General features: G+C 35.8%; 2 protein-coding genes across 2 annotated transcripts; one reads left to right on the forward strand and one right to left on the reverse strand.

Annotated features, from left to right (window-relative positions):
- Positions 1-662: 662 nt before the first annotated feature.
- On the forward strand, positions 663-1,643 carry GGS23DRAFT_588270 (histone H2A). Its single transcript, XM_051517537.1, has 4 exons — positions 663-932; positions 1,041-1,129; positions 1,183-1,386; positions 1,438-1,643. The coding sequence occupies exons 1-4, from the start codon at positions 877-879 to the stop codon at positions 1,491-1,493; spliced, it is 405 nt and encodes a 134-aa protein (XP_051367583.1). The 5' UTR covers positions 663-876; the 3' UTR covers positions 1,494-1,643.
- Positions 1,644-2,672, reverse strand: GGS23DRAFT_588271 (uncharacterized protein). The gene is made up of 5 exons (XM_051517538.1): positions 2,436-2,672; positions 2,239-2,371; positions 2,089-2,167; positions 1,964-2,005; positions 1,644-1,903 (listed from the first exon to the last, which is right to left on the reverse strand). Exons 1-5 carry the CDS (start codon positions 2,459-2,461, stop codon positions 1,881-1,883), a joined length of 303 nt encoding a protein of 100 aa, XP_051367584.1. The 5' UTR covers positions 2,462-2,672; the 3' UTR covers positions 1,644-1,880.
- Between the last annotated feature and the right edge of the window lie 17,951 nt (positions 2,673-20,623).

The raw sequence follows: 20,623 nt of genomic DNA on the forward strand, positions 1-20,623 counted from the left end.
AATACCAACGATAATCCAGAGGACCAGCGGAGCCAGCGCAGAGCACGGACGGCATCAAACCTCTAGATCGGATAGGATGCTACGCTTCGGTAAACACCGGCTGGTACGCACTGACAGAAGTAGCGGGTTGGGCCAGGAAAGAGGTGATCCAACGATCAGTAGACGCGGCCCGGCTCCGGTCTGTAGTGATTAGCGGGAGCAGGACATGGAGGGAAGTCTGCGAAGAGTCCAGGATAGAGAGAAGGAAGAAAAAAAAAAATGCTTTCTTCCGCCATCCAAGCATCATAGGAGGCACGTTATGACTACGTGCGGATATCAGTTGGATCAGGCAGAGATCGATGCGTAGTAGGTACCTACAACATATGTAGAACTGGACGGAGTTCGTGGGCAGGTTTGGTATTGATCCGGGGTTGGGGTCGACGACCTCGATTTTTTATTCTTCCACTGCCGAGCGTTTCCAACAATGTTGGAGCCCACAGGCAGCGGGCGCCCTTGCGGGTCGTAATTGCCTGGTTACAGGTAGGAGGGACCCACACCGGGCCACGGTACCTAGGTACATATGCTCCTCCCTTCGCGTGTTGTTATTTTTTTGTACCGAAGCCGCAGCTCCCTCAAGTCAGCCTAATGCGGACTAGGCGCGCAACCCGGCGTTTGTTTTAGTGATCCGTGATTTTGATCCGGGACGCGAACCAACAGTACTTAAAAAGGCTTCTCCCCACCCTAATCCGCCTCTTTCTCCCAATTCTCATCTTCCATCTTTCCCTATCAACATTTCGCCGCTACGATACCACGAACCCGAACACCGCTGTCCTGTCCTCAGTGTCCACGCGTCCTGAAGCAACCGTTTTACGACCTATCCAATCCTGCACAATCAAGATGACTGGAGGCGGCAAATCCGGCGGCAAGGCCAGCGGCTCCAAGAACGCGCAGTCGTAAGTTGCATCATTCACGCCACCGAGTCTCACGATCTGTGCCGATCTAGGCCGTCGTGTCTGTACCACCCCGTCGCGCGTTTGCTAACGAGGAGGTGATCACTGTAGGCGATCTTCAAAGGCCGGCCTCGCTTTCCCCGTCGGTCGTGTTCACCGACTTCTGCGCAAGGGGAACTACGCCCAGAGAGTGGGTGCTGGTATGATTCCTCGGCCTTTTTGGCCATGCCCGCGTCTAATCTGTCGAATGCAGGTGCTCCGGTGTATCTGGCTGCCGTCCTCGAGTATCTCGCTGCTGAGATTCTCGAGCTTGCTGGAAATGCCGCCCGTGATAACAAGAAGACCCGCATCATCCCCCGCCATCTTCAGCTCGCTATTCGAAATGACGAGGAGCTGAACAAGCTTCTCGGTCACGTCACTATCGCCCAGGGTGGTGTCCTACCCAACATTCATCAGAGTATGTCTTCGGATCTATGCGCCGTAGATCATGTGCTAACAAGTGTCCTAGACCTCCTACCCAAGAAGTCGGGCAAGCCTGGCAAAAACGCTAGCCAAGAACTGTGAGGGGTGTGGTTTTCTGTTTTCTGGTTGTTTGGTACGCTTCATGAACAACGGGGTCACGGCTGGGCACGGTTTGCTTTTCACGCGCAAGGGTTGTACATTACAGGCATAATCCATCGAGTAATGGACACGAATGAGAATAATTCCTGAACATGCTGTTTTGACTTCTACGAGACTTGGCCCTGAACAGTGTTACGGGCCGGTCGTTCCTTCACTTCCTAGCGAGATACCGACCACAACTTTCGTCTCCGCCCATTGAAGTTCGAACTAGAAGACCCGCGCTGTCCGCTTGAGGACCAATGCTGGCCTGCTTTTCGCGCAACATAGTTATGATAGTAATGTACAGGTCGGCCTGATGTGAAATGGTGTCGTCCTATTTCAGCAAAAGGTCTAGAATTTGAGTGGTGGCGGTGCTACAATAGCCCAGTCAGCATCTGGCAGACTTAACTATACCAACCAGATACTAAACTCACGATTGGTAGAATGGGGTGGCAGGTTTCTTTCGTATTTCGACCCTTGAATTCGATATCAGCGAGAGAACATCCGGGGAACATCCGCTTCCATTGAAGAGTATCTCCGCCGATGATCTTAACCATACCTCCTGGGGCCGTGGGGGCACGATATGGATCGGGATGCTTCCATGTTTCGAGTAATTTCTCTGCTTCGCTGAGTAACACCTTCAGAGAAAGGATTAGCTAGTCAACGCGGGGTCTTCCCTTGTAGTGGTTTGTCGGAGGAACAGCGTTACCTTCTGCTTCTTCGTCTCTGTGATATTCCGGTTCGCTTCAAATAGAGATCGTATGTATAGGGCCTGACCGCGCCACAAGCTTCGGTGGACAGCCCAATCGAGGGCCAACTTCAACGAGCGCCGGTAGAGAGACCTATATAACCGCTAGATTAGATCTTGTGAGACGCATATGGGGAAACGGGGCGAACAATTCTCACAGCACAGCTTGCCGATTCGACATCATGAGATCTGCGATAGCTGATTTCTGTGCACGTCGGGCACGATGACATAGAATCAAGCTACTCCACGGAGTTCGCTAGTTAGCATACAAGGAGTGAACCTCAACGGCATCTACGCGGCGCTAGTAACTACAAATCCTTCTCTGAAACGAGATATAGCAAGGTTGAGAAGGTTAGTTTTAAAATAATACCTAAATTATTCTACTTTGTAAAATGATTCGGGTTTATTTTTAACGTAAATGCTAAAAATAATAATCTATTCGAAGGATGAAAAGATATAGAAAATATAGTTTATTTATTTAATGACGATTTTTACGTTTACAAACATTATTTATTATAAAAAATATAAAAAACGTAAGAGATTATATATAGAAAGATTATAACATTATATTTAATTTATTTAATAATATCTTTTACGTTTACGAACTTTATTTATTATAAGAAACTTTAAAAAAGAAAATTTTTATACATAGAAAACTTATAATTAATATAGAATTATTTATTATAAATACGAAACAGGTTTAAATTTTTATAGTAACATATACTATATCGAATATAGAATAAATTATTTATAATAAAAATGTATAAAAACAAATTCAATAAAGATAAAATAGAAAAGAAATTTAATATAGGAAAAGTTTTTAAAGTTAAAATTATGTAAGTACGTAATTTATATATTAAAAAGGGGCGGTATATTTAATTAAACTATAGAATTTTTAAATTTATACTTTTATTAATTTCTTTTCTAAAAAATGCTTTTTTAACATATGTATATTTTTTTCTTATAATTTATATCAGATTTCTTATAATATCTCGTCTCTAAAAAAGGTATTAATATTAAATCCTTTTTACTTTATTACCCGCTTTTCCGTTTTATAGTTTTTTTTCTAATTTTCTTAAAGGTTTAATTAAAAGCTTACTTTAAATTAAAATTTTTACATTAGTAAACTTTATTATGTATTAACGTATCTTTTTATTAATTTAAAATCGAAAGCTTTTTTAAGTCTATAAATTTAATAAATTCAGGCTCGTTGTTTCGAAATACCTTACCGTAAGCGTGGTAACCTTTATAATGATAATAATAACGAGTATCTTTTATACTTATTAATTATCACGTACATGTAACTTTTCGTGTTTTTTATATCATTTTATATACTATGTTTTTTTACGGAGGTTTTTATTTATAATTGTTTAATCTTATTAAAATATACTTTATAAAGTAACGTGTTTTTCTCGTCGCTACCGTCGTCGTTATCGTTATCAACAGAGAAAAACCTCGGTTCGTAAGTAAATTTTATATAATGAAATTAACACTTTCGTATATCATTATTTAATTATGTACTTTTTTTATATTGTAAAGTTTATAAAGTATAACTTACTTTATAAGGTTTACCAGGGGAGAAAAGATTACTATTACTACCGGCGGCCGCTAAGTCGTTAATATTATTTACCGCAGCATTATTATTCACATTATTATTAACGTTATTAACTGTTAATCAATCGAAGCCTAAGCCAGGGAGCTCGGTATCTAAAATTTTTAAATATTACTTTAATTAATTAAATTTATCACGTACGTATTAAATTTCTTACTTTTTTAAATACTTTAATATTATTTTATTAAAAAAAAAAATTATAAAATCTCGTTAACGTTAATTTTAAACTTAATTAAGTATATATAAAGGTTTAAACTTACGTAGTTATAAAAATTATAAAAAAGCATAGAAAAGATAATAAGCGTAAGAAAAAAGGAAAGGAAATGATAAAAGTAATTAATACTAAAAAATAAATCATTTTATTTTATAGATAAAGGGGCACTATAAGAAGTCGCAATTAAAAAACCGTAACGTTAATTATTAAAGAAGTCGTAATATTTTAATATATTTAAAAAGAAGCAACGTACGTTAAAAATTATTGTATAATTAATGTAAAAAAACGTATTTTATATAAAATATACTATATCTAGATTACTTTTATACCTATGCTCTTTATTTATATACGATTTAACTATATATAAGGTTATAGAGATTAATTAAAATATTAGAAACTATATTCGTTCAATAGAATTAATATGTCTACGCTATTTCTATTCGTTATTTATAATATTAAAGTATATTATTTTGTCACGTAGGTATGCTCCCCTAGTGGGAACCACCTAGCTTACCTAAGCTAGTTAAGTACTACTATATATACCTATAGATTACTCTATACTCTCTAGTAGCTTTCCTTCTTTTCTAGTTAGTTAATAAATACCTTCTTACCCGTATTCCATTACTTCCTTTACGCGTAACTTATTAACCCATACATAGCTCTCGCTAGCTACGTAATAGTTATAAGCCCGGGGTACTTCTAAGGAGCTATTATTACTTAGGTTATTCTAGCGTAAGTAAGTATTATATATTTATTTATCTCTTAAATCTTACGATTATTCTTCCTTCTTATTTTCTATACCGGTATTCTACTTTCGTATCTAGCATTATATAATTACTTGCCTATTCGCTATAACGATTAATACGTTTAAATTCTCCCTGGATAAGATTCTAGTTAACGTTTACTTACGAGCTTACGATAAATAGCTACGTTAATTCCTTATACTTAAGTCGGTAGTTACTTAGTTCGGTATTTAAAAAAGCATTAATCTAAATAGAGCTAAATTTAACCTTAGTCGAGTCGTAATAAGTACTCTTAAGGAGTATATTACTTAAGAGAACGAATTCCTTAGAGAAAATTATAAGAAAGCGATCTACGAATAGGTATCGATCGTAACCGAAGATCGAGAAAATTAGCTACTAAGACTTAAGGCTCGAACTCGAGAGTAATAAACGGCTTCGTATAATAAGTTCGTCTCCTAATAAATAACGATCGAGGCTTAGGTTATAACTACTAATAAGTAGCATAGGGTTTTCTATAGCTAGATTCTCGTATTTATTTCTATAGGCTTTCTTAAGATAGTTAATATAAAAATATAGTTCCTAGACCTTAATCCGATTATTTAAAACCTTGTAAAGATTCTTCGTAAGTAGATTACTCCTACCAAAGCCGTAATTAAGACGCTCGTTAGGCGAGAATACCGTAAGATATTCTAAAGAATAAAGGTAAGTACTTATAATCCCGAGTAATTCTACGTTATATAATAATATACCTTCCTTCGTACTCGCGCTTATTATATTAACGAAATTAAAGGCGTTATAGGAGCAAAGGATTTCCTCGAAGTAGTTAAGGTTAAGATCGTAATCGACTAAGTTATTCGGGTATTAATTACTTTTATAGAAGCTAATAAACTCGGCGAGTAACTAAAGACCCTCGAGTAATTAGGTATCGTATTTAATGCTTTCGCTACCGAGAATAAGTAGAAAGGTAAATTAGGTTATAGAATTTTCGTAATAACCTATTAAGGTCTGATATTAGGAGCGAAATTAGGTAATAATAGCGGCTAAGGAAAAGTAACGAGCTACGAATACCCTTATAAGTCTAGAGGTAAACTATATATATAGTTAATTCGTTCTTATGGAATCCTTTAAAAGTCCGTTACTAATTAGACTATACGCTACCTAAAGCCTATTCCGGCTAATATCATACGAAAAATCAAGGCTAAATACGAATTACCTAAGTACGTTAAGCTTTAAAATTAGATTAACCGCTAAGGGTAGGACGTTCCCGTAAATAATATACCTAATAATCGCTCTAGGAACGGGGGAGGAAATAACGCTACTACCTAACTAGCTAATATTAATGTAATAATTATCGACCTACGTATTATATACTTATTTACCTAAACTAAGATCTATTTTATAATAGATTTAATCCGATACTTATTATCAGAAAATACCGTCTTTAATAACTATAGAGCTATTTACCTTATTAATAATCGTAACCTTTTAATAAAAGGGTCGTTCGTTCTCGTTAAAGATAAATAAACGGTTAAAGCCGGTACTACGAGCTTTCCTATTACTAATACGGGTTGTAAGATTATCAAGAAGTATATCTTAGATTAATCTAATAGGCCTACCTTTAATCTAAAGCTTAAAGACGTCGTATTTATTAAAAGCTTTTACGTTAATATTATTTCTAAAGCGAAACTTCGTAATATAGGTATTTAATTTTACGGTTTAAATTATACTTTAAGAAATGGAACCCTCGAGAAAAGTATTATAATAAGGAAGCTAAAGCGACGCTTTAACCTAGTCTTTTTCGAATTTAAGTAGTTCTTTTCTTATTCGTAAGTCCTCTCCGTAATACTATTTATAATATTATCGAGCATTCTACGTAGCGTAGCGTCGATCGTAGTAATATCTTATTTCCTGGAAAGAAACGTCCGGTAAAGAAGATCGAGAGATACTACTAAACTAAAAGAAAACTCCGAGGTATTCTAGTACTAGCGAGTAAGGTATCTTAGTCCTAAAGTACTTAAAGCCTTCCTTAAAAACGCCTAGAATATTAAGATTAATGGTATACCTATAATTAAGTACGAGTATTATATTTAAGTAATAGGTAAGAGAGTAATCTCGCGCTATTTATTAATATATCCCTCGTTACGTCTTTTTTAAAAGATATATTATAATCTTTTTAACTACCTGAAAGGTTACGACGGATCTAAGTAACTTATCGTAATCAGGAATAAATTTAGCGGAATGTTATAAGTTAAGACCCTAGAAAATAAGCAAGGTCTACTAATAATAAGAACTCTTCGACTCTTTAAAAGATAGTTTCGGAAGTAATTCCGACTCTTAATTTATAAGATACATTACGATAACGAGCGCTTAGTAATAAGCATTAAAGGTATTGTAGTGGTACAGTGGATCTAGGCTACGTAGTGTAGTGGTGCGGTGGATCTAGGCCACGTAGCCTTTTCGATGTCTATTTATATAGGTCGCGCACTCATATTTTCATCAGTTAGACTTAGACCTGTAGATATCACAGCCTACAGCCATTCACTCGTTTCTTGCCATGCCTTTCTAGCCATCCCTCCTTACCCTTTTCCAGTTCCCCTTTCCCAGCTGCCGTTTTTCAGCTGGCCGATCAACCGATTACAGCTGTTTACAGCTGTGATCTTGGTTGATCGGCACTGGGCCAGTTGTTGGCAGTTGGGTAGCTGTTTCGTGCCTCCGTCAGCGTGCCTACGCTGCTCCTGTTCAGTAGCCTTTTCGATATTTATTTATATGGGTCGCATACTCATATTTTCATTAGTTAGACTTAGACCTATAGCTATTATTATAGCCATTATTAGTTATAGCTATTTACTCGTTTCTTGCTATGCCTTTCTAGCTATCCTCCTTTGCCTTTTCTAGTCTTTTCCCTTCCTTTTCCTTTCCTAGCTGCCGTTTTTAGCTAGCCGATTAACCGATTATAGCTGTTTATAGCTATAATCTAGGTCTGATCGGTACTAGGCCAGTTATTAGTAGTTGGGTAGTCCTTATTTCGTGCCTCCGTTAGCGTGCCTACGCTACTCCTATTTATTAGCGACCACCTAGTAGCTCGTCCTTACCTCAGCCTTAGGAGCGACCTTTTAATCAACCGTTTTATAGTTAATAGGTTCAGAATACGACGATTAAGAGATTCCCTGTCTTTTAGTTAATTAGGAGCTGTTTTCGTGGCTCCAGAGCCGTTTTCGTAGCTTTTAGCCTTAGCTTTTTAAGATAGGCACTAGGATTAATAGAGAGGAACAGACTACTATAGCGACCATTAATAACCACGCTCTTCCATTAGCTTTTGATTAACTTACCTAAAAGTTCGTTCGCCGATTAGTGGATCTATCTTATCCTCGTTTCTTAGTTATCTTTTTTAAAGGAGCTATGCCCGTTTTTACCCGGTTTCGCCTTCGTTTTTAATAGTACCTAGATAGCAGTTTTTCGCCCTTAGTTAATCTAACTAAGTTACCGTTATTACCCCTTTTTATCACCTCGTACGCGCTTAAAGGTATCCGTTCTTTACCGATTAGTTTATTTTAATTATAAGAGGCTTGCCGATAGCTTCGATTACCTTTGTTTTATTCCTATTAGTTAGTTACGGTACCTAGGGAGGTCTCTCCTTGCCTCCCTAACCGATAGGTACCACGATGCCCTTAATTACCATAAGAAGATACCGATATACCTTATACCTACGAACCTAATCGGGGACCTACCGATTAGCCTAAAAGACCCATATAGACGATACCGCGATACGAAACGGATACGATATTAAATAAGATAGCCTAGAAATAATTATAGGATAGGAACGAGTTATAGGTTAATACTTAGAAACCCCTCTTATCGCCCTTACCGATATGTAGTTAGTAAGAAGAGCCAGAGCCCTTAGAACTACGTACAGGGGAGGGATCGAGGGTTAAGGGAAGCCCGGTAGATACTGCCGGACGAATAGAAACGGTTATATAAGAATAGTTAGGAATCGGGCCTTAAATAGGATATATTACGTTAGTTTATAGGATTAGGAATTAGTTAAAAAGGATCGGTAAAAGATAGCTATGGACGAGAAGAACGGGATTACGTTACATTAGATTTTTCACGGGATTGTTTCTTCGTTTCTTACGGGAGCTACGCTTATTTTACCTACCCGTTATAGTTCCTGTTTTCTGATTAATCCCTATTATTTCTTATTAATCCTAATGGACCTGGCTCGCTCCTAGTTAATTAGGGTTGATTAGGAATAGGTTAATTAGGTTAGTTTATAAGTTTATAGCTCCGCTAGCCTAGTTCTTATTATTAGATCTTTCCTATTATTTCCTGTTAATTGTTAATTAAACTAGCTTAACTCCTAGTTAGTAGTGATTAAATAAGTTCAGAATTGATTAGGAATCAGGTTTAGGATCAGGCACGGCTACAGTTAGTTACCCACCCCACTACCTACTTATTACTATTGTAATTATTCCTAGTTAGCCCTATTTCCTAACTTATCCTGTTAGCCTTTGATTAAACTGGCTAGCTTTTAGTTGATTAGGGTTGATCGGGATCAGAATTAGGTTAAATAGGAACGAGAGCTACCGTACCTATTACTGTTAGGAGTTTAATTACTCCTTGCGGATTAATTAAACTAGGGAGGCTATAGTAGTACGGTGGATCTAGGCTACGTAGCCTTTTCGATGTTTATTTATATGGGTCGCGTACTCATATTTTCATTAGTTAGACTTAGACCTATAGCTATCATTATAGCCATTTTTAGTTATAGCCATTTACTCGTTTCTTGCCATGCCTTTCTAGCTATCCTCCTTTGCCTTTTCTAGTCTCTTCCCTTCCTTCCTTTCCTAGCTGCCATTTTCAGCTAGCTGATCAACTAATTACAGCTATTTACAGCTATGATCTTAGGTTGATCGGCACTGGGCCAGTTTATTAGCAGTTAGGCAGTCCTTTTCGTGCCTCCGTTAGCGTACCTACGCTACTCCTATTCAGTATATCCGGATATAAGATCTAAGTAATAAAAGATGGCATTAATCTTGAACTCCCGCCGGCTAATACTAAGGAGTTAACTAATAGGGGTAAGAAAATAAAATAGATAATTATCGTTAAGTCGATTAAGATAAGAATTAAAGTAAAGTTATTAAAGAAACTATAGCCGGAAACCGTTAAAGCCGTAATATATTTAATTAATATTAACCCTAGCTAAGCTTATGATCTTCGTATATCTTACGAGCTCTTAAATGCTTAGTTTAAGTAGTACTTTAGATAGTATACTTTAAAAGTAATAAAGGAACTAAGGAGCGACCTATAACCGGACTAGAACGGTATTTATACATACGGATATCGCGCGTATCCCTTAATAAGAAAACGTACTTAGAACCTTAACAGGAAAGGGTTTAAGGTAAATCTACGAGCTTATATCAGGTATTTAATAAGATATTATATTAATAACCTATACCGAATTTAAGTTCCTAAGCTAAGTAAAGTAATCTTAACTAAGGATATAGTCTTTAATAAAAAGACGTTTTATAGCTAAATAAATAAATTAAAAGCTTAATAACTCGAAGGGGAAGAAATTAATCGAATAAATTTCTCGATACGTATAAATAATAACGTTACTTAATTAATTATCGAAGTATTAGACCTATAGGATTCGTTTATATCATTTAATGGAGAATTAAGTAGCGAGCTAACTCCCCTCGGGGGTAGCGAGCCTACCTCGAGTAATAAGGATCTAGATACGATTTAATTCGCCGGTCCTAGCTCGGAAGAGGAATAGCCTCTAGAAGAAGAACCAATGATATATTCCGATAATTTAAAATACGAAACGGCTAAGTCTAAAGACGATTAACCGTAAGAGGTAATAAAACTATTCGAATTAATTAAATAAGAGATATAAAAGTAACTCGAAGCGGAAACCTAAGAGAAATTAAACGAAGAAACGGATATACCTTACGGGCTCCCGAGTTTAAGACTTATTCTAATCGTACCCGCGGAAGCTACGAGAAGTAAGAATATTCTGATAAGAAGTATAAAGTAACTAGAGTTAGGTACGGCTACTAATAAAAGTACCGAAAGTCCGGAGCGGCGAGTATATTTCGCCGACGGAATAAATACTCGAGAATAGCCTCTAGAGTAATTAACTAGAGAAATTCGTACTTCTTCTGAGGAAGAAGAGTAATATAGCTTATTCCCGTAAACTACTTAGCGTAAGAAACGTACGAAAAAGGTTTATCCTCTTATTATTCGTTATAATAAAAAAAAGAAAAGAAAAAGCCTAGAAAAGAATAGAGTAGTAAGTAGTTCTAGTACTAGAGTCTACGTAACATTAGGTAACCTAACGGCTAAGAATAACCTTCTAAGAGATCGCTAGCTCGACTTCGTAATAACCTTCTAGCTTAATTAATTAAAAAGGCAGTAAGTAAAAAGCTACGATAAGTATATTACGCTATACTTAGTTTTCGTAATAGCCGTTAATTAAACGAAGGCCGAGCGATTAGGCGTATCGCCTAATAAGATAAGAATTTACCGCGACGATCTACTTAAACCGCTAAAGATATAAAAGGACTTAGATAAGTATCCATTAGGAAAGCGATTTAAAGAAAACGCTACATCTAAGATTAAGGCCTTCTTACGTATTAAAGTATAACGTATTATTAATCGTAAACGGATAAGAATAAGGCTAATTTTATTAATATAAGTCTTCGATTATAAATTCGACGAAGATAATTTCCTTACTACCTATAAGTCGCGCTTAATAACGCGAGGAAACTTATAGCCTAAAGAGTTACTCGAGAGTACTTACGTAATAACGTTAGTAGTTAAATCGTTCCGTATAATAATAATTATCGTAGCTTAATTCGCCCTCGAAGTTAATTAGTATGATATTAAAAACGCGTTCCTTAACGTAATAAGACCGGAAAACGACCTTATATCTATAGAATTACTAAATGGGTTTAAGGAAGAGGGAAAATACGCCTTTATTATAAGAGTAGCATACGGGTTTAGAGATTTATCCCTACTTTAGTTTAAGTAGATCGAAAGTATCTTTGACCGCTTAGGACTCTAGAGCTTTCCAAAGGAGCCGTGCTTATTTTATATAAAAGAACGAGAAGTCTTCGTATTAATATACGTAAACGATATATTAGTTATAAATCATAAAAGCTTAGAGGCGATAGCGTAAAAGGTAGCTTAGGGATTAAAAGATATTTATGAAATAAAAGAGCTTAGACCGGTAAAGTAATATCTACGGATTAAGGTAATACGTAATTACAAAGTACGAACTATAACCTTAATATACGACATTTATATCGAGAAAATTACTAAACGCTTTAAACTAACGGATAATAATTAGTTTTCGATAATATTACTATTAATTACCGAGCTAGTAAAGTATATAAGCGTCGCTTCGAAATAATAAGTTAAAGAATACTAGGAAAAAGTAAGGTTATTATTCTATAACGTAATTATAATACGCTTAGACGTCGCTTTCGTAGCGTCCTAATTATCTTACTTCCTAACTAATCTAAGACCTTAGTACTTTAAAGCGATTAACCAAACGATTAAATACCTATATACTACTCGCTTCCTTAGCATTAGGTATAGAGATAAAAGTAATAACGCGTAAGTACTCTTAATTAATAATAACGCTTCGTTTATAAACGATTATAAGTTAAGAAAGTCGTCTTAGGAATACATTATATCCTTATTTAAAGGTCCGATTATATGGAGAGCCGCTCGCTAGGATATAATATTAATATCGACGACCGAAGCTAAACTACTCGCTCTAAAGCATATAGCTAAGGAAACGATAGCTCTTGAACGTTTATTTAGGGATATTACCCTAAAGCTAGGAGAACCTTAGAAGGTATATAGCGATAACTAATAAGCGATTAAACTAATAATAGTAGAAAAAGAAAGGATTAATATTAAGTTACGCTATATAGATATATAAAATATATAATTACACTAGGAGTACTAAAAGGATACCTTCGAAGTAATCTACCTTCCTATTAATTAAATGCTAGTAAACGGACTTATAAAAGCTTTATTACGTTAATCGTTCGAGTACTTTAAATCTTTACTTAACCTATAGAATACTCGCGGAAAAATAGTTACGATAACGCTTAAAGAGTCGTAATAAGTACTAACGGTACGTAAATTCTCCCCTTAAGAAGCTAATAAGTAAATATAAAGTATAACTACTAAATAAGGATTACTCTCCTTACTATTAAATACCGAACTCGAATTATTCTTAGATCTTAATATATAAAGGTTATTCTAAAACTAAAAACTTAGCTACGAAAGTCGTAAGTATGGTTAGACTAACGGGATATACGAGCGCTAGTAGGCTCGTTCTAATACTCGAGGATTTCCTCGTATAAGCGGTCGGCTTATCGGTATAGTACGTCGTATAAATATTAAGGAGGTACAGCGCGTACGCGATACTAGAGACCCGGATAGGTTTACTCGTAAGTATACTCTATCGAAGACTATAATACGTACGATAGTCCAAGATAAATGAAACTAATATCGCTATATTAATCGAGAAATAAGGAATCTAATATAGTTATCGTATCTCGGCTATGCCCCTTAGTCGTAGAGATATAGTAGTCGCTAGCCCGAAGGTATAAGAGGTAAGGGAAGAAAAGGGATAAAACGCAAAAGTTACTTATTCGGCTATAGCGGTACGACGAAGTAACTTAAGCGCCTATAATTAAGATAAATATATTAATCGGAGAACGACGAATTTAATAATAAAACCGAATCTTTAATTAAAGTAAAAATAATAAAGATAATAATCTAGCTAGGTAATAAACTAGATAATAAGTATAATATATCCCGTACTTACGGGAGTTATAGTTACTTTATATAAATATAAGGCCTATCGTAACGTATTACGTAATATATTAAGAGGATATATCTTACCGTATTACTATAGCTTTCTTAGTTTAATTATACCGTAAGGGATAATTAAACTAAAAAGGATAGTACAGTATATTTCGATTAATATCTTCCCTTAAAAACTACCGCGAAACTTTATTCTACCGGTTATTATCTAATTATTACCGTCGCGCTTTTAGCTTTTCGTTTAATATTATAAAGGGGTTTCTTTACTACTTTACGGCTAACTTAGCCCGGTTTACCTTCGTTAATCTAGCCCGATCGGCGTTCTTCTTTATTTCGGCTACCTTCTTTTTAGTTTCGTCCTCGCCCTTTTAATTAGGGGGATGGTAGGGGAGCGGGCGCGTCCCGAGGGTTAATTAGGTATCTTCCTTCTACTTATAGAATATAAAGGTCTCCTTAGACTAAAAAGCCTTAATCCTTACTAAGCCGAGGGAAGGAAGAGGGCGGGTCGTAACCTTAACGAGGTCGTTATAGCGTAGGTCGGTATCCGCCGATACGAGGAAGTAAAAGGGATTAAGTATTAAGGCTATAAAGAAACGGCGGACTTCGGCTTATACGATAAACCGAACGAAGGATTTACGGTTAGGAGGCTCGCCGATCGGCGTACTTTAAGCGGATATTATAACGTTAATAAGGTTAATTTACTTTTAGTAATTTACGGCTTACCGAAGACGCTTAACGATACCTACCCCTCCTTTTAAAATTCGAACGCTATAAAATTACTTTATTACCTCGGCGTATTTTCTTATAATATTAAGGAGGTTAAGCTCCTTATTTTCTTAGGCCTAGCGTACGACTTCGATCGGTCGTTTAAAGATAAGATACGGTAGAATACCGCTTTAAAAACCGTAACTAAAGCTATTTTATTAATTTATTAACGCGACGTAATAAGTAAACTAAGAGGTTATATTAGGCTCGAGATTACCGTCTTCTTATATTCGCCGTAGTTAACCGAACGCGTACGCCGCCCGATCGAAGGCGCCGTTCTTAACTATATTAAAGCTAAATAATTTCCGGGACTTAGGAAGGTATAATGTTACGGCGAAGTAAGCTTAGGAGAACTTTAAGGGATCGGTAATAGCTCGTTCGGGATTTATTAAATCCGTATAAATCGTAAAAACTAAAGTAAAGGTAGGATTATCGAGGAGGTATTAACGGATTAAGAAGTTAAACGATCCTACCGATCGATAGCTTATCGTTTAATACGGGTTTACTTCGAAAGCCGTCTTTTTACTTTTAAGGTCGTAATTAATTATAGTATAAAGAACGCGGATATCTTCGTTAATAAAGTAGTTATAATAAGCGAAATATACGAAAGAATTAGTTAGGGCTACCTTCGTTTACTTTTATAGCTATTAATTTATAATTCGGGGTCGATTAACGGATAGCCGAAGGGCCTAGGTTATATCGGATCCTAATTCGATCGGACCTTTCCCCGAATCGTAATTATCTAGAATACTAAGCTAATACTCCTCTATATTATTTTAGTTATATTTACTATCGTAAATCTCCCGTAAGAGTTTAATTAAGTCGGCTAAATCGGCGCGACGTACGTCTCTATAAACGAAAGGAAAGAAGAAGGAAAGAGGGATTCCGGCGGAGCGGGGAGAAGATATCGTAAAAATAAATAAAAAGAATTAAAGAAAGAGGGAAAAAAATAATAAGTTAAAGGTAAAAATAAGAATTTAAATTAATAATAAGAAAGATAGGCTAGAAATTAATAGGAATATAATGATTATAGGGAGGGGTTTTCGGAATAAAATACCTAAAGAGGAAAAAGAGAGGAAGGAAGGGAGACGTATCGACGATATAGTTAGATATACCTTTACGACTAACGCTTTAGGAAAGCGCGTTCCTCCGTATACGTATAGAGCTATAATAAAAGACGCGCTAGCTTATAGCTTCCTATTATATACTCTTAGTAAAGTAATAAATACGTACGTTCGTAGACTCGTAATTAAACGTAGGCTAGGGTAGGTATTATTAAAACTCTTCCTAAGTACGGTACTTACGACCTAAGTAACGTATTCGATTCTTTCGTTCTCGTTCGACCTCCTCTCTTATTTCTCGTTATTTTACGGTTCTAATTTATTTCCTTTCTTCCTTTCCTTAGGTCCTTTATCTTCGTTTTAATTCGTTTTTCGATTTTTTTTAATTCTAGATTTATAATTTCGTCGTTCCTATCTCTCTTTCTCTTATATATATATATATAATAAACCTTATTATCTAGAAGTAACTCTTTAAACTAAACCGGGCGTCCGTCCTTAAGCTATTCGAATAGCTTAAGGCTACGGGGATTACCGACGAGGAAATCGCCGGGACCTTTAGGAAGGCTAAGGAGGATAAGAAGAAAGCCGTAACGTATTAACGGGTTAAATCGATACCGCCGTCCGTAAATCTAATAGATAAGTAGCCCGACGAATCCTTCCGCCGGTTACCTTCTACCGAGGAGTTCCGGGACGTTAATCGGCTAATCTTTAAGCCTTAGTAGGTACCGTATATCCCGTACTCCCGCTTATTAAACTAAAGCCCGAAAGTAATTATCGGCCGGTAGTTCCGAAATATCGAGGAAATTCGGATAATAAATTAATAGCGCTAGGTATATAGCTCTTAATATTAATAAGATCTATTAATCGAAGGTTAGATTAATTAATAATAAGATAATTCGTAACGTCCGGTTTTACTTTTTAGGTAGGCCGGCGGTCGGCCGGTATATCGCATAAGAGATCCTAAGTAAGGATTTTTAGGAGGTTACCTACCTTTAGGGCTACGTTTTATCCCTCGCCCGTTACGTTTAATCCTTTCGCCGTCGGACGTTATTTATAGAGATTAATAATAAAGGCTCGGTTAGCGAGTATTTCCGTCGCTTAGCGACGGACCTTCGTTACGTCGTTAGTTTATTCGTTTAATAATATAAGGTACCTAACGAAGTATTCTATTAATATTACGAACGCCGGCTCGCCTCCTCCGATACCGTTAAATACGCGGATATATAGCCTTTCTTTTCCTATCGATCGCTAGCTCCCGATTATATCTTCGGGTACTCCTACGGCGTTTACCTCTTTTTTATTAACGAGATACGTTATAAATTTCGTAACAAACGGTTTACCTACCTACGGGCGAGGATAGATCGTAATCTCTCTTTAGTAGAGGATTTAAGCTAAGCCGTATACCTACTTATAATACGGGTAACGGAAAAGGAGTTATTATTTATAATAAACTCGAAGATCGTTACTTTCCGGGGGTCGGAAGGTAAGTAAGTTTTTAGTTTTCTTAGTAATTAATAAGTAAGGGATAGGATAAGAAGGTAAAGAGGAAAAGAAAGGTATTAATCGGCGGGTATACGTTATTTCTAGCTTATTTTTAGACGCGTATTCCTTTTCTTTCCTTTTTTTTTACTTTTATTAATATGAATTACTTTCCTTACTTTCCCTTTAAATATTAAAATATACCTATATTAAAATATAATAGTTATATAATATTAGGATATTAGTATCCTGGATTCCTAACGATAAACGTAAAGGATAACTTATCTAAGTATAGGAACGCGTTAATCGGCGTTAATAATCTATGGAAATATACTTTCTTTTAAGGTAAGAGATAGGAGGAAGCGTATTTATTAATATCATAATTTAAGGTATTAATTTCGTATATAAGCTATCGGTTTAATAATTATATAGGGATAACTTCTTTCCTCCCTTACTTAGGAGAGCGACTATATATTAAGCTCCTAGGCTTTATTATTCCTTAGTCGATATAAATAGGTTATTTTAGGATATTATAGCCTTATCGTACTATAATAAAAAGGTTATTTATTAAGTCGGATCGATCTTCTTAGTCCGGGTTTATCGTTAGGTATAACTTCGTATCCTTTAAGTTTCCTATTTAATATTTTTATTATAATTCGTACCTTATTATTCGGGGCTAATCATTTTTCTTCTTCGTCGTCGATTACCGAAGGCATAGGCTCTAGGCCTTCTTTAGCTTAGGGGTCGTTAATAATCGTCGATTCTTAATCCTTATATTTAATCGGTAGTAGGCGTATAATTCATTCGTCTTCCTCTAGGTTCTCTAGCTCTTAAAACCCGTTAATATCTTAGATAAATTTCCGTAGTTTATAGCTTAAAACCGGGTATAATAACGTAACTTTATCCGGTTCTTTAAGCTTATAACGATTATAACCTAAATCTTCGGCGATTAAGTACGGTTTCTTTTAATAGTACTTTAGTTTTACGGCTATCGACTTATTTATATGTCGTAACGTATCGTATAATAGTACGAGGTCGTCGGTTTTTAGGGGCTCTTTTCGTATCCGGTAAGCGTTCTTTTCGTCCTAGTACCGGGTAGCTTTCTTATATTTAGCCGCTAAAACCTTAGCTACGGCTAATATATCTTCCTAACGTCTTTCGATTAATCGTACGCGTATAGCTAAAAGCGATTCTCGGTCCAGGATATTTTTTTAATTTATAATACGCTAGGTCGGAATAACGGTTTTTATCGGGATAATAGCCTTACGCCTATATATTAATTCGTATAACGACATACCGTATAAGCGCGTTAAAGTCTTATTTACCTATATAATTACGCTTAATAGATTCGTTTACTTCCGATCGCCGTTATTTATACCTTTTATAAGGCCTCTGCGAATTATTTTATACCTAACTTCGACTATACCCTAGGATTACAGGAAATAAATAATATTAACTTTAATTCTAATACCGATTAATTCTATTACTTTACGGACCTCCTTTTTATTCTCGGAATTATTATTATATTTAATTACTAGGGGTACGCCGTATTATAAGAATATCTACTCTTAAAGGAACTTAGCAATCGTCTTAGAATTTATCTTTTTAATAACTCGGGCTTCGAAAAAACCGAATAATTCGTCTCGTATTTCGATTATTACGATAAATTCGTTATTTATTAATATATACTATACGTTTATTACCTAATAAGTAAGAACGTTAATTAGTTCGTTATATAAGGCGGGGTCGACTTTCCGGATATTATTTCCTTTTTAATATCTAAAATACGATTTAACCTTTCGGCCGACGTATTCGAATATACCGCGCTAGTAATATAGTTTAGCTATCCGATTATAGGTCGAGATACGTCCCTTATAGCCGAAATCCTCGTAGTAATCCTTAACTATAGCTTTACGTAATTTCTCCTAGTCGATAACGCGTCGTATATCCTTATACTTCTCGGGCTTTCTCTATAGGATACCTTCCGAAACGACGTATTTAAGCGCTTCCTTCTTAAATCGGGTCTACCGCTTTTAATATCCTATTAATCGATTATCTCTTAGTCGGGTAAGTAATTAAAATCGCGTAAGAAACGTTACTATTTCTTACGACTCTATCGATTATTCTTCCGGCGGTTATAACGGTAAGGCTTTATCGTTAAATTACTTAACGACGTTAAGTAATACGATTATATTCGCGTATATTATATTAAGCTATATATTAATAAAGTCCTTTATATCGCTTTCCTATTAATCGTCGTCGTTATCGCTTAAGTTATTAGGTTTACGTAAGAAACCGTCCGTAACGGAATATCTCTTACCGGATATATATTAAATATCGAAGCTAAATATCTTAATATAGGTTATTTACCTAATAAGGATAGCGCTCGGGTGACTAAAGAATCCGTCGTTAAGCTAGGCGATTAATACTTTAGCGTCGGTTTTAAGTACTGTCACATAGAGAGCCACTTATACATGGCTCCCTACTCCTTCTCGAGTTACTCGCTTACCTAACATAGCTCCTAGCTCGCTTATGTAATATAGCTCGTAGCTCCCTATCGTTTATATATAGGTAGCTCGTATCTCCTTTATTAATCTCCTTTCTTTTTAAATGGTTAGTTAATTTACCTTCTTCTTCCTACCGTTCGTTACTCTTAAGAAGCAACCTTAGTACCTACGTAGCTTTCCCGATTTACGTATTAATTATAAGCCCGGTAGCCCTTCTAAGGAGCTAAGTTAACTAAGGTCTTATTATATAAGCTTCCGAGTAATCTTATTATTCATCTCTATCTCTTTAATCTTTCGATTAATCGTTTTTCTCTTAAATATCGCTTTCGTTTTCCTTTCGAGTAATATATCTATAGTAATAACTAATACTAACGGAGACTTCTTTATTAAAAAGCTACCTATTAATATTAACCTACGTAACTTCGACGAATATTTACGATAGTTTATTACTTTCTAGAACTACGCCGAGTAATTCGATATCTAAAAGGATATTAATCCTAATGCGAACGATTATAAGCTAAGTTCGGCGATACTCTTATCGCTCGAAGAATTTATTACTTAGGAAAAGGAACGAACGAGGAAGTAATACCTTTAAGCTTTTTACGAGTAGGTTAAGAAAGATCCTAAGACTCGTAGGAAAGAGCCGAAAGCTCTAACCGAAAACCCGCGCTACTTCTTTACCGAAAAGTATAAGTAATTATTCGAGTAAAGTCGCTCTTAAGAGTCTTAAGTTACTATCGCCGGTAAAAGTTACCGAGCTTTTTATTATTAGATTATATCCTCGGTCTTTATTAATTATCTCGAGTTTATCGGTATATAATTTAAAGCTTAGGAACTTAAGCCGAACGTTTAGAATACCGTAAGATTACTTCGCGACTACCTTACTCCTACTTTTATTATTACGTAAACGCTCGTTCGCTAAGAGTACCGCGAGGTCTTATAGAAGGTAAAGGTAGGTATTCTTTACGGCGAGTAATTCTTTACTACTTAGAATAACGCTTACTACCGAGCTCTCGCTTTTACGATATTAATAAAATCCGAGGCGTACTCGGAGTAAAGGACTTCCTCGAAGCTATTAGAGCTAAGATCGCTTTAAATTAAGCTACTCGCGCGATTAT

Source organism: Durotheca rogersii (assembly GCF_024521655.1).
Source record: "Durotheca rogersii strain YMJ 92031201 chromosome Unknown GGS23scaffold_41, whole genome shotgun sequence".
NCBI lineage: Eukaryota > Fungi > Ascomycota > Sordariomycetes > Xylariales > Xylariaceae > Durotheca > Durotheca rogersii.